Source organism: Nomascus leucogenys, chromosome 8 (assembly GCF_006542625.1).
Source record: "Nomascus leucogenys isolate Asia chromosome 8, Asia_NLE_v1, whole genome shotgun sequence".
NCBI lineage: Eukaryota > Metazoa > Chordata > Mammalia > Primates > Hylobatidae > Nomascus > Nomascus leucogenys.
This window is the reverse complement of record NC_044388.1, coordinates 56,238,457-56,252,293: the sequence shown is the minus strand read 5'-3', so window position 1 is coordinate 56,252,293 and position 13,837 is coordinate 56,238,457. Positions and strand designations below refer to the sequence as shown.

The following is a 13,837-nucleotide window of genomic DNA, read 5'->3' as shown; positions in this document are numbered from 1 at the left end:
AGTGCTGGGATTACAGGCGTGAGCCACTATGCCCTTGAAAGAAGTTTTGCTGTGAAGGAAAATTAAGGAACTGGGATAGTAACTGGGGGTACATGAGGACAAGGGAGTAAAAAATTTAAAAATGTTTAAGTTGGGAGACACTAAACCTTGCTTATACGCTCATGAAAATGGTCCAGTAGGAAGGAGTGATGAGTAATTGGTGCAGAAGAGAAAGAGAGGAGCTAAAGAACAAAGGCTTTGGGCAGGCAGCAGGGAGGGCATATGAGATTCCTAGGGCTGCCATAACACCACACACTTGGTGGCATAAAACCACGTACGTTTATTCTCTTACAGTTTTGGAGGTCAGAAGTCCAAAACCAGTTGCACTGGACTATAAATTGTCCACAGGGCTGCAGGTCCCTCCAGAGGCTCTGAGGGGGAGTCTACTTCCTTGCTTTTTCCAGCATCTAGAGCTGCTTTTCCTGGCTCTTGGCCCCTTCATCTTCCAAGCCAGCAGTGTAACATCTTCAAATCTCTTTCTGCTTTTGTTACGTCGCCTCCTGCTGTGTAGTCAAATTTCCTTCTGCCCCTCTGTTATGAGGACACTTGTGATCACATTTAGGACCCACCGAGATAATCCAGGGTAATCTCTCCAGCTCACGACCCTTCATTTAATCACACCTGCAAAGCCTTCTGCCATATAAAGAAACAATCAGGTGTTTCAGGAATTAGGACCTGGATATCTGTGAGGGGCATTATTCCAGAGGACTGGGCTTTGCTAGGCAGGGATATACTGATTTGCTCCTTTGTGGGCAGAGGGAAAGGCTCCTGTGCAGGGGTGTGTAGATTTGGCGGGGGAGGGATAAGGGAGCTCATGCTTTTGGCTTCATTTTTCTTAGAAACAGGAGATAAAGCTGGCAGCTGAGAGGATGGTGACTTACAGGGTGGGGTGGGGAGAGGAGAGGAGGGGCAGTGTCAGTGGAAGTATGGAAGCATCTCAGAGAGTGGGGTAGCACACTGCCTAGGGAGAGGTAGTCCGTTTTAGGGCAGGGGTGAGGAGGAATTTAAGGCTTATTTTTTACCAATGTGAAGGAGACGTGCTGCTTGACTGTGCGATTTTTCTCCAGCAGAGTTGAAGGCACAGGGAACCCAGAGAGACAAAGCTCACCAGCATCTGTGGGGAGAATGTGGCAGGGCAGGAAGTGAAGGGTGAGACTCCATGGGTTGTAACTTGGCCAAGAGGCAAGGGAAGACATAGCAGTCTGTTGGGCTGCGAGGGGATTGTAGAAGATGGTGGGGTGGATAGCTCAGAGGTCAGGATGAGGAAGAAGCATTGCAGAAATGGGTTTCTTGAGCAAACAGACTGCAAGCCAAGGAGGTGCTGGGCAGAGTGGATGCCCTCAGATTTTGGAGACGGTGCAGATGCTGGTGATGACAAGTGCTAGGGTCTTCCTTTTGGGTGTGAGTTACTGAGGGAAAGGTAGATGGAGCATCCACCCGGATGCTGAAGATGCCAGGAATGAAAGACAGGAAAGGGGTGGCCAGGAACACTGTGAGCCAGGAACCAAAGTCTTCACTGAACCAGGAAAAGTGATGTGGAAGAATGACAGGAACTGGCAGGGCAGAGGGTGCCATGCCCAGTGGCATCAATTTAAGGAGAACTGAGGGTTTTGTAGGATTTGGAAGGAGCAGTTGGGAACCAGGAAGGCATCAGCTTTACTTCCTGGCTCTGCGGGACTCCAGGTGTGAAAGACTGAGCAGCCAACACTTGAGAGAGCTCCTAGAACTGTGTTTCAGTTAAAAACGAAAGACACTGATGCTGTAAGAGCGTGTGGCGATGCTTGTGGGAATTTCCCAACAGCACCGTGGAAGGGTTTGGGAGGTTTGAGGTGTTGGAGAACACAGGGATTAGAGTTTGGCAATAACAGTTATTGGAGAGAATCCCTGGATTTCTAGTGTTGAGTTTCACAGGGACACAAAGCATGATGCAACCACATCACGGAAGGCCTTGAATGGCTGCCCCAGGAATTAGTATTTCACCCCATAGGCCAAGGCCATGGGGACAGTGGTGGTGTGTTGGTCCAAGTTTAAGCAGCAAACTGTCTTGGTCAAAGGCAGGCTTTAGGAAAATTAATTTTCCAGCCATGTGAATGAAAGAGACTCTTAGAAAGCTACTGCAATAGGCCAGGCTTAGTCTCCGTTCAGGGTATGAACACTGAGAATGCTGGAAGGAAATCATGGTTGCAAGAAATGCGATTGAATTTTGAGACACAGGGAAAACAGCGAGCAATGCAAGATGCCTCCCATGTTTCAAGCTTAAGTGGCTGGGAGAACAGACTTTGGTGGGAGATTGATGGTTTTGGTGTTTGGCAACCCATGGTTAAAGGTTCATAAGTGGCTGGGCCTAAGGCAGGAGCAGAATAATGACAGGTGAGACAGTGGGCGCGTCCCCTGTTGCCAAGCCAGGAGTTAACTACCTGGGGCTTCCTGGATTGAGGATAATCAAAGAGCAGGCAGGATCCCGGAAAGCAACCAGGTGATTCTCCCTAATTTAGCCTCAGATCCCCGGGATAGGGCGGGAACTTTCGATTACCATCTGCTGTAAGGTATGTGTGCAGGTGCGAGTTATGAGGCGCCGGGCAGGGATGCCTTCCGGCCATTCCACAAGGCCGAGTTCAGCCAGAGCAGGCGTGCTGTCATTTATTTTAGTAACTGGGATAAATGAGGGCACAGTAGGACCCCAGCCAGTCCTGCTAGGTGCCTTCTTGTCTAGAAGTTCTTGTCTTGACGTTCTTTCCTCTTCATCCCCGAGTTAAGGCCGGGCAGGGGTAACCAGCAACGGGTTCACTTGGGAAGCGGGTTTCATCACCCCTCTGAGCCCAGGTCGAGAATCACAGTTGAGCTCTAGCCAAGAATCTGACTCATTCAGGTGCAAACCGCACCGTCTTTTGCCTGATTTCCTGCATTCTGCTGACAGCACCTCTCTCCTTCCTTTGGCCTGAAATCGCGGGGTGCTTGTGTGAGCTGAGATTAGCCGAGGCTGACCGGCCCCTCCGTGGCTTCCCGCTGGCCTCAGCGTTACTTCGTGTGTTCACCGCCGCTCTGAGCAGAACGGGCCCTTGGGGAAAGGGGTGAGGGCCTGGGTTGCGGAGGCGCAGGAGCCTCGCGGGATTGGGGCGAGCCGTCCCGTGGCGGGAAGCGCAGGAGGCCGGACTCGGAAGGCTCTCCCAGACTCGGTCCCTCGCTCCAGCCCTTCCCCGCCGGTGCGCGGAGCCGGACCTCTGGCGGGCAGCGGGCACGCGCCGGCGCGGGCGGGCGGGGAGAGGAAGGGGCGCGGCCTCTCCGGGGCGGGGCGCCGGGCAGGCGCTGCGAGGGGACCGGCGGCCGCGGCGAGAGCGCGCCCAGCCCCGCCGCGATGCCCGCGCGCCCAGGACGCCTCCTCCCGCTGCTGGCCCGGCCGTCGGCCCTGACTGCGCTGCTGCTGCTGCTGCTGCTGGGCCATGGCGGCGGCGGACGCTGGGGCGCCCGGGCCCAGGAGGCGGCGGCGGCGGACGGGCCCCCCGCGGCAGACGGCGGGGACGGGCAGGACCCGCACAGCAAGCACCTGTACACGGCCGACATGTTCACGCACGGGATCCAGAGCGCCGCGCACTTCGTCATGTTCTTCGCGCCCTGGTAACGCCGCGCAGGCCGGTGCCCTGCCCCGCACTTGGCGCTTCGGGGGGCGTGGGGCGCTTGGGTGCCGCGGGTGGGGGGGTCCTGGGCCAGGGGCCACGTGGACGCCGACGGCTCCGGTCAGTGGCGTGCGCGCTGCGGGCGCGGGGCTCGGAGCTCAGGGCTGCGGGGCGTGGGTACTGGGGTCGCGGGGACCCTGCGGCTTCGGGGCTCCGGCTGGGAGGTGGGCGGGGGGGCGCGGGCGCTGCGGTTCGGGGCCGGGAGCCGGGGACTGCAGGGGACCGAGGGCTTGGGGCTCCGGGTCGGGGGGCGTGAGCGCAGCGGGCCGGGCGCTCGCGGCTGACGTGGCGCTCGGCGGCCGGGGCGGTGCGGGAGGAGGGGGCGGTCCCCGAGGGGACAGCCGGGAAAAGCCCGCCCTGCGCCGCGCTCCTGAATTCAACCCCCTCTTGCACCTCGGCGCCGAGGGAGGGGAAGGTGGGGTCGTCGCCCTTTCGGGCAGCCGGGAGTCCAAATGTCACCCCGCGGTCCCTGCCCAGCGCCCCAAACTTCCTGTGCCGGCCGGGCGCGCGGCCTGCCCGTGGGCCACGTGCACTCACGGAGCGGCCTTGCTGCTGCCGCGGCCACCGGGGTCGTCTGGGACACTTAGACTGCGGGCGCGTCCCCTTCCAGACGCTTTAATTGAAAAACAGAACTCAGGAAGGTGTGGTTTCCCACTTTGTGCGTGTTTTGTGGGATAGGAAGGAGCGGTCCAGGCAGAGGAGGGTTGCTGAGCTACCCCGGGAAGACCAAGGTAGTGCGAATTCTGGAACCCCCCCCCCGCCCCCCTGCAGCTCAGGGTGGATGTACTCTCTGAACGGAGCCCACTGGTCCTCAACTCCAGGCTGTCCTGTCACCTCCCTGCTGCTCTCTCGGGTCCAGGTCACTTGTTATGTGTGAGATCGGAAAAGCCCCTCCGTTGAGCAGATGGTCCCTCTTGCTTTGGTTCTCGGGCGAGGCTTTGGTGTGGGCCTCGCTGCTGACCTGAGAGACCCCTACCCTGGCACTCATGCCACGGAAGGGCTTCCTGTCATTCACACAAGCATGTGCACAGCTTCTCTGCCAGCGCCGGGATGCCCCGAGGAAGGGAAGTGATCACAGGCCAGGGCAGAAAGTCATAATTTTAGGACACAAGACCTTTGAGAGGTTGGAATAGCCTGCAGGTTCTTGTTATAGAACTTGGTATTCTTCCCCAGAGCTCAGCAGAGGCTCACTTGGGAAAGGGATGTAGGAAGGCATAGAGAAAAGGTACCCTAAGAAAAATGGCCAGTTCAGAAATTGTACCTTTCAAACTGGGAGAAACGTTTTTCTCTTAACCCTGTATTCAGGCTATTACTACGTTTCAGTTCATCTGGAGTTAAATCAACTTTTTGGGCCAGTGTCGGTTTATTAACAATGTATATATGAAGTACATTGTGTTTCAGGTTCCTAAGAACCAACTGAGTCGAAATTTTAGAACTACCAATGGTGTAGAAATTACTTTGTAACATAAAACAATCAGGCAATATTAACAGTTTCTCTCTGTACCGGAGTATTCTCAGCAACTATTTCAATTAAATATACTACTTAATTGGAGTCCATTTCAGTGGAATACATCTGTCCATGGGTTTTCTTTTTTCTTTCTTCATTATTTATTTATTTTAGAGATGGGATCTTGCTCTGTTACCCAGCCTGAAACACAGTGGTATGCAGTCACAGCTCACTGTAGCCTCTAACTCCTGGGCTCAAGTGATTCTCCTCTCAGCCTCTGAAGTAGCTGTGACTACAGGCGCAGGTCACCACACCCAGCTTATTTCGTTGTTGTTGTTGCAGTTGATAGAAACAGGGTCTCGCTATGTTGCCGAGGTTGGTCTCAAACTCCTGGCCTCCCAAAGTACTGAGATTACAGGCATGAGCCATCCCATCCCATTCTTTACTTTTTTTTTTTTTTTTTTTTTTTTTTTTAAGAAAAACTGACATGTAGTAAGTCCCTGCAGTGCCAAAGGAATTTTAAGTTTAGAATCTTTGCAATAAATACCAGCTAGTCCTGGGCTGAGTGAGAGAAAACTGGCACATCTGGGCACTTGATATTAAGTAAATTCCTTTTCCATTATATGTGGCTTCTAGACATTTAGGTGGATGCTTCCAGAAAAGTTAACTTTATGTTGTTACTTTTTTTTTTTTTTTTTGAGATGGAGTCTTGCTCTGTTGCCAGGCTGGAGTGCAGTAGCGCAATCTCGGTTCACTGCAACCTCCACCTCCTGGGTTTAAGCGATTCTCCTGCCTCAGCCTCCTGAGAAGCTGGGACTACAGGTGCGCGCCACCATGCCCAGCTAATTTTTGTATTTTTAGTAGAGATGGGGTTTCACCATGTTGGCCAGGATGGTCTCGATCTCTTGACCTCTTGATCCTCCCGCCTCTGCCTCCCAAAGTGCTGGGATTACAGGCGTGAGCCACCACACCTGGCTCATTTGTTGACTTCTTGATAGTCTACTACAAATACTTAAATAGAGATATGTGGGTTTCTATGATGGTGTTTAAGTTGGACTTTTAAGAGGGCCCTTTCAGAAGACTGCAGATACTGCAGTAGGGCTCAGGAATAGGCTGCCAGGAAAGAGGCTGAGTGGGCGGAGAGGTCAAATGGGAGGTCAGCAGGGGCAAGATCAAGTAGGACCAACAATACCTGGCACAACACCTTGGTAAGTGTAAGGCTGAGAGCAAGGTGGTGACTCTGGAGGGGTCGATGCAGGAGAGGGAAGGAGGTCCTGGAGTGGTGAGCTGAGCGTTTGGAGCTCAGATAGAACACTCAGTGGACTCCCCCTTAATACACACATACCTTTTTCCAGTTTCACCTGCCATGGAATGGTGAAAGCCTACGTGTGATTAAGGGGCTGGGGCCCCTGTAACAAAAACATTGATCTGTGTATTTTTGCCCTGAACTTGGCAGCTGCAGGGTTGTCCTGCTGCTGTAGATTTTGTGCCAACATCAGGTCACAGCTTCTGTATGGCCAGTTTTGTGAGTCACCCCAAACCTGGTGACAGTGAGGTCAAGATTTGGACCAGGTAGCTTTGCTCTGCTTCTTGGCCACAGGCTACCTTGTGAATGCAGCTGCCTGTCTCATAGCTGGGTGCTGTAGCCGTAGGGCCGACTAGATAACACCTGTGGCCCTATCACAGCCAGGAGCAAGGGCACGCCCAACGTGGTGATGGCCCAGAATGGTCAGTTTTAGTGCACCACAAACTTATTTATTGCCTATTCTCATTCTTAATCTAATCTTGTGTTTTGCCCCCGAAAAAAGGAAAAAAAAAAACAGTAACAAAACAAAACCTTGTCAAGATTGCAGAGGAGTTGTAAAGTTCCAGAATGAGCATATCTGATCAAAGTCCCTCAGCGTCAGAACTGCCCTTGACAGTCCCTTGGGAAGGTGTCTTGTTGGACACCGCCCCAGTCAGTCAGTAAGTCCTCACTGCCAGGGTTTCCTCCAGCATTAGAACTATCATGGCTTCTTTGGTTAAACACCAAATGGACTAGTTCTCAAACCTGTGCCTTTAGACAGCAGGGTCACACATAATGTAGTCGGAGAGATGCTCATGCCATGAGAAGCATGTGGGAACCAAGGCTAGCTGAGGAACAAAAACCTCACATCTCCCAGCTTGCACACACTTCAGGGTTCTGTGGGAATTGCCTTTTTTTTTTCTTGTTTACTTCTCCACCCCCCACCCTCAACAAACTCACTTTGTTCAATCTACAGAAGTTAAATCTGCATGTATAGTTTCATTGTGCTTTTTTTTTTTTGGTATCTGAGTATCTCATGAAGCAGGGATTCTCTTAGCTGGCCAAGAAAGTGCTGTTTAGGGAAGACACGTTAACTTGAAGCAGACTTTTTCAGTGCTACCTTTAAATCGGTTTCTTTTTGAGACAGAGTCTTGCTGTTGCCCAGGCGGGAGTGCAATGGCATGGTCTCGGCTCACTGCAACCTCCGCCTCCCGGGTTCAGGCGATTCTCCTGCCTCAGCCTCCTGAGTAGCTGAGATTACAGGCGACTGCCACCACGCCCAGCTAATTTTTGTATTTTTAGTAGAGATGGGGTTTCGCCATGTTGGTCAGGCTGGTCTTGAACTCCTGACCTCGTGATCTGCTCGCTTTGGCTTCCCAAAGTGCTGGGATTACAGGTGTGAGCCACCACACCCGGCTTAAATCCTTTTTTTCTTAAGAGACAAAATCTCACTCTGTCACCCAGGCTGGAATGCAGTGGTGTGATCATAGCTCACTGCAGCCTCAAACTTTTGGCCTCAAGCGATCCTTCTGCCTCAGCCTCCCAAGTAGCTAGGACTACAGGTGTGTGCCACCACACCAGGCTAATTTTTTAAAATTTTTTGTAGATGGGGGTCTCACTGTGTTGCCCAGGCCAGCCTTGAACTCCTGGGCTCAAGCAGCTCTCCTGCCTTGGCCTCCCAAAGTGCTGGGATTACAGGCATGAGCCACTGCATCTGACTTAAATGCTTATTTTTCAGGTAATCTGTCAGAAAATAAAAAGAGATTTAACAGATTATTAAATTATTTTGAGGAAGAAGTCACAATTCTAAGCACTGGGTGTTCTTATAAGCAAGTGTTTTTTAAAAAAAAGCATTGTAAGAAGCGATACAGCAAAGTGGTTATATTGTAGGCATTAGTGTGTTCCTACCATATTAAATAACAAACCCATGTGTCATAATGCTATGGGATTGTAGTTGAAACCTGGGATAAAGTTTCTAGGGTTGTCTCATTCAAAATTCGAGTATGGCACTGTAGACATACTGTCCTGAGAACACAGGAAGAGCTGTGGTCAGCTGCATGACTCAAGATCTAGTGCTGGGAAAGATGCTGATATCCTCATGAAATGTGAAGCGTGGCAAGAAGCCCCATTAAGATACTATTTTAAATGATAGGTGATTTTAAAATATTTATACATAACTGAATTCATACAGTGAATACTATGAATAGACATTTGCTTACTTCAACCCTAGAAGTTTAGGGGGCCACAAACTTTTTTCGTTTTCCTTCTCATTGGAGAAAATTGCAGTTGATTAAATTTTGAGATTGCCTTGTGTTTGTAGCTTTGGTTATATAGTGGAGGAGACTTGACGAATAAAAGTAGCAGATACAGCAGGAAGTGCTAAGCTACTGTCCAGGGGAGGAGTAGAGAGGCTTTCCAGAAGGGCAGGAGAAGACAATGGGTGCTGAACAGCCCGGGGAGTCAGGGCCGACTTGTTGGAGGAAGTGACACCCAAACTAAACCTGAAGGGCAGACAGATGTAGCTAGGTGGAGTTTAGGGAGGATGTGTAAGAGAGAATGTGTCCCAGGGCCAAGCCAAGCTATAGTCCTTTGGGAACACTGCAGATGCTGCAGGCGGGCTCAGGGGTAGGCCACAAGGGAAGGAGGGTAGTCTCTGGGATAGAAGTCAAGCGGGAGGTCAGCAGGGCCAAAACAAGTAGGATCCAGAACAACACTTTGCTAAGTTTAATACTGGAACAAGGCCAAGATTTCATGCTGAGAACAGGGCAGCGACTCTGGAAGGATGGGAGCAGGGGAGAGAGGTCCTGGAGTACTGGTCCAGGAGCTGCCATCTGCAGTGGTGTAAAGAAAGGACTGAGAGCCCCATTGCCCCCTGGACAGAGCTGAAGTTGTGGGCCGGCTGCCCTGTGACCTGATACTCAGTGTGCTTGTACTCTTGCCTTGTTCCAGGTGTGGCCACTGCCAGCGGCTGCAGCCGACTTGGAATGACCTGGGAGACAAATACAACAGCATGGAAGATGCCAAAGTCTATGTGGCCAAAGTGGACTGCACGGCCCACTCCGACGTGTGCTCCGCCCAGGGGGTGCGAGGATACCCCACGTAAGTTGGAAGGAAGGGAGCACACTTCCCAGGTGGCTCCTGGTTACAAAGAAAGTCCTAGTTAAACTTTTGGTAAAGGAGTGAAGAGATACTAAACGTAAGCAGGCAGTCCCTGTCATTAGGGAGAAATTGCATCTAGTGCCGTGTCTGTTTTAGATGGCTTTTATACTTGGATGACCTGTAATTCATCAGTGTTGGGTTTTCCTGTTTGTAAGAAATGTGTTCACAAGACAAAAATGGCGGTCCCGCCATGCTAGATGTTCACCGGTACATTTTAAACAGTGTGCATAGACTGTCATCAATCTTGGCTTGCTTTTTCTGGTGACTCTTATTCGCAAACACCCTTCCTATAGTTCCTTCCCGTGTGACTCCCACAGGGCTGTTTCTGTTGGAAAGAAGTATAGAGTCTGACACATGATGATACTTACTTCCTTGACAGTTAAGAATTTTTTTGGTTATAAGAAACAGAAATTGAAATGTTCTGAATTCTAGAAATAGAATTGTTCTCTTATTAAACAGAAAGAAAGGACTATTTAAAAGGCTGTGGAGGAACCTCTGAGACCCAGCTCCAGGGGCCTGGGGTCTGTTTCTGCTGTGCCTCCCTTGAGATGACGGCTTTCCAGGCCTGTATCTCTGTTTGCACAGAAGGGCCCACCACTGACTGGCCCTGCTTGGCTGGAATGTTCGTTCCAGGAATAGTCCCTGTGGCCAGGGAAACAGGAGCTTATAGCAAGACACATGCCCATTCACATCATGTGCCAAGTGTTGGAGGGAAAAGCAGTTCTTCAAAAAAAGAGAAGAAGCTGTTTCTGAAGGAGGTGGAGGGATTGCCACGGTCACTTCCTTGTTGTTTGTTTGAATTGCGGAATGAAGTCAATTCTATACAATTTATTGCTTAATTGAGTAATACAGGGGGCCATCAATGAAGCATAAAATTGGAGCTTATATTCAAACCTGGGAGGCAGAAAAGTGGAGGGAGCTCTAGGCTTGAATCTGGAAGTCGTAGTCAAATCCCAGCTCTACCATTTATTCAGCACCCAGCTCTGGCCTCATCATTTAACCTGTAAGTAAGGTGATCCCCCAAACAGTGTTACAGGACTTACATGGAACGTGTGCAGACACCAATCTCAGCACACCCAATACATGTTAGGGTTTTCCCTACCATTTGGAAATGTGGGCATTTCCACAGAGGCCTCTGGAATTCTTGGTCTTTGGTGACTGCTTGCTAATGTAAGTGCCATAATTTGGGTTTACTTTAAATCAGATCAATGGAGATAAGATTACCTACTATCTGTATCTACGTAAAAGTATTATCTATTCTGTGCTTTATAGTACTGCATTGAAAGTATGGATCAAGAGCATCCTAAAGAAGCAGGTAGTGAGCAGAGATGAGGGTGGGGAGGTGAATGCTTACCTGTTGAGAGCCTGTTGCTTTCAAAGTTCAGGGCAGCAGGGGTGAGCTGGCTGTGGTGTCTTTCTGCTTAACCTGCTGACCATCTGTGGCCTGAGACTGTGTGCACCACACACCATGCCATAGGGAAGGTGACACAGGACCTGTAAAGGAGCTGAGAGTGTATGTGTTACGGGGCTTCAGAGAAGGAAGTGATGGCTTCCACCCCAGCCTGGCCATGAGAGCTATCAGCTGCAGTGTCAGCTGCTCCATAGTTCGTATTCACCAAAAACCGTCACAAATTTTAAAAGTCACAAATTTAAAAAGGCCCATGTTGGATCATGTGTTTAGATTTTTAATGAGAAGATCTGGTCTCCCCAAGTAAACCATGGGCTGGTTTTGTGTTATTAAAAACAACAAAAATGAACGTACACCACACTGAACACACTTTGGGAGGGAGCCTCTGTGACCATCACTGCCCTGCAGAAGCTCCGAGAACAGATTATTTTCCCCCCGGAGAATGCAGGAGGTGGAGTGTGCTGTATGAAATGTGGTCGCATTGGGGCATCCGTAGATTGACTTGAGTGAGCTGTTACTCCTCCAAGACAGTCCCATCCCATAGAGTGGTTGTGAAGCCTGAAGCAGATGATGACTGTACCTGCCTGAGGCCAGGCATGTGTCAGGACATGAGCTTTCACATGATTCTTTCCTGGCAAGTGTAACTGGAGTAAAGGATTGGAGGGGCAGGGAGTTTGGGCTCCCATGCCCCCTAGAGATGGCTGGCTGTGCTCAGGAAAATGTTTTGAGGTCTTTCTGTTGGGCCAGTCATGAATCATTACAGCAGGGCAGGACTGACGGGGGAAACTACCTGTGTTAGTTTCCTAGGCTGCCGTAACAAAGTTCCACAAACCGGGTGGCCAGAAACAGTAGAAATGTATTCTCCACAGTCCTGGAGGCCAGAGGTCCTAAATCAAGGGAGTCAGCAGGGCCATGCTCCCTCTGAAACCTGCAGGGGAATCCTCCCTTGCCTCGTCCTGGCTCCTGTCAGTTTCCTGGTCATTTTTGGCGTTCCTTGGCTTGTAGATGCATCACTGCCATCCTCTCTCTTCACGTGCCCTTCTCCCTGTGTGTGCGTCTCTCTGTGTCCAAACTAACCCTTCTTACAAGGACACCAGTCATGCTAGATTTGGGCCCATCCTAGTGAACCTCATTTTAACTTGAATATCTCTGTAAAGACCTTATTCTAAATAAGGTCACCTTCTGAGATTGATGGTTATGACTTACACAGATCTGTTTTGCAGGACACAGTTCAACTCATACACTGTCTACAGTAGTAGAACTTTCATCATGCTGTTTGCCAAGGCAATACCTACACGGGGATTTTCTCCCTGCAGTCTCCTTGAAAGAGGAGACTCAAATGCCCTTGTGGAGGCTTGGTAATAGCAGAAATCTGGGGCAGTACTTTGTTTGGGCTTGTACCCTGTGGCCCAGTCTCCATCACCTCCCTCACCCCTATCGACAGTGAGAATTGAAGTCAGATGCCCCAAACTGACTGGAAGGTCTGGACCAGAAGTGTCCACTCTGTCCCTGGGCTCTGGGAACTTACCGAGGAAGAATCTCAGACTCCTTGGGCAGGTTGGAACGATTATCAGTCCAACAACAAGAAGATATATATTTTAAACTATTTGTTTTGCAAATGAATAGCAAATTACAAAAAAATCATAGGCTAGGTCTTACTGTCTTTTACTTTTAGCAAAGACACAAGTGTGACAGTCGCTGGTCCTTTCTGACGTCTTGAGGACCCCCCCATTTCCCTTCCCGAAGAGCGTTAGTGGGAGGCAGAGCCGTGCGGGAAGCAGTTTCTGTTTCCAGGTGCGGAACACACCTTGTGGGAGCCTGGGGAGGTGCCAGGCTACGTGAGGGCAGTCATCTTTGATATCGCAGATGTTGCAGTTGCTTATGTTGAACTTCGTGAAGTAGCCAGTTTACTGCCAAATCTAGTTAAGTTTTGGCTGTTTTTTGTGGTTATGAGAGTCTGAGCTGCTGAGGAAGCTGGGTGTATATTCTGCATTGGAGACACATTAGGGAACTTACCTATGCCCCATCATACCATCTTAGGTTCTGGGTAAGGCCAGTATGCCGATTTTAATTTCAAAGCCTAATCTAGCCATGTGACTTCATTTTAAGGAGAATTAGCCATTTTTTTTTGGAATGAATGTTTGTGTCCCCCAGCATTCATAGATGAAATCCTAATCCCCCAAAGCTGGCAATAGGAGGTGGCCTTTGAGAGGGAGTAGGTCATTAGGGTGGAGCCCTCATGAATGGGGTTACATACCTTATGAAGGAGGCCCCAGAGAGTTCTGTTTCCCCTTTTGCCATGCGAGGACACAGCAAGAAGACACCATCTGTGAACCAGAAAGCCCTCACCAGACACTGACTCTGCTGGCACCTTGATCTCAGACTTCCCAGTCTCTAGAACTAGGCGAAATAGATTCTGTTGTTTCTAAGACACCCAGTCTGTGGTCTTCTGTTATAGCCGTCGAACTAAGACACTATTCAAACCTTCATGTCAGATTTTTACATACGTTGCCGTCCTACAATTCTGATAACGTACACTGGGCATTTACTCACAAAATCCACATACGTGCTATAGAAGTGGCAGGGGTGTTTAGATGAGCAGGCTTGCCAACAAATGGTACTCTGTATTTCTTTTTTCTTCTATTAGTAGTCACATTTTTCCCTATCCTTGACACCTTGTATGAATTTTTATCTAGAGTATTAGAGCATGTTTTCCCATGACTGCTGGAGGGATCCAGGAACTGAGAGTGTTAATTTCATCCTCTGGTGATGTCTTTTGCTCACGGTTAAAGGACCTACTCCCGTATCCTCTCTGCAGATTCCTT

General features: G+C 50.1%; 1 protein-coding gene across 2 annotated transcripts in view; it reads left to right on the top strand.

The window, feature by feature from the left end:
* The first annotated feature begins 3,358 nt into the window (after positions 1 to 3,358).
* TXNDC5 (thioredoxin domain containing 5) overlaps positions 3,359 to 13,837 on the top strand; it is a 28,927-nt gene continuing 18,448 nt past the window's right edge. For both annotated transcript variants that reach the window (XR_004031357.1, XM_003272246.4), the window contains exons 1-2: positions 3,359 to 3,654; positions 9,395 to 9,544. Coding sequence is in view for 1 of the 2 variants with exons in the window: in XM_003272246.4 (XP_003272294.2) it covers positions 3,395 to 3,654; positions 9,395 to 9,544 (410 nt within the window). In the remaining variant the exon portion in view is untranslated. The remainder of the gene's footprint in view (positions 3,655 to 9,394; positions 9,545 to 13,837) is intronic.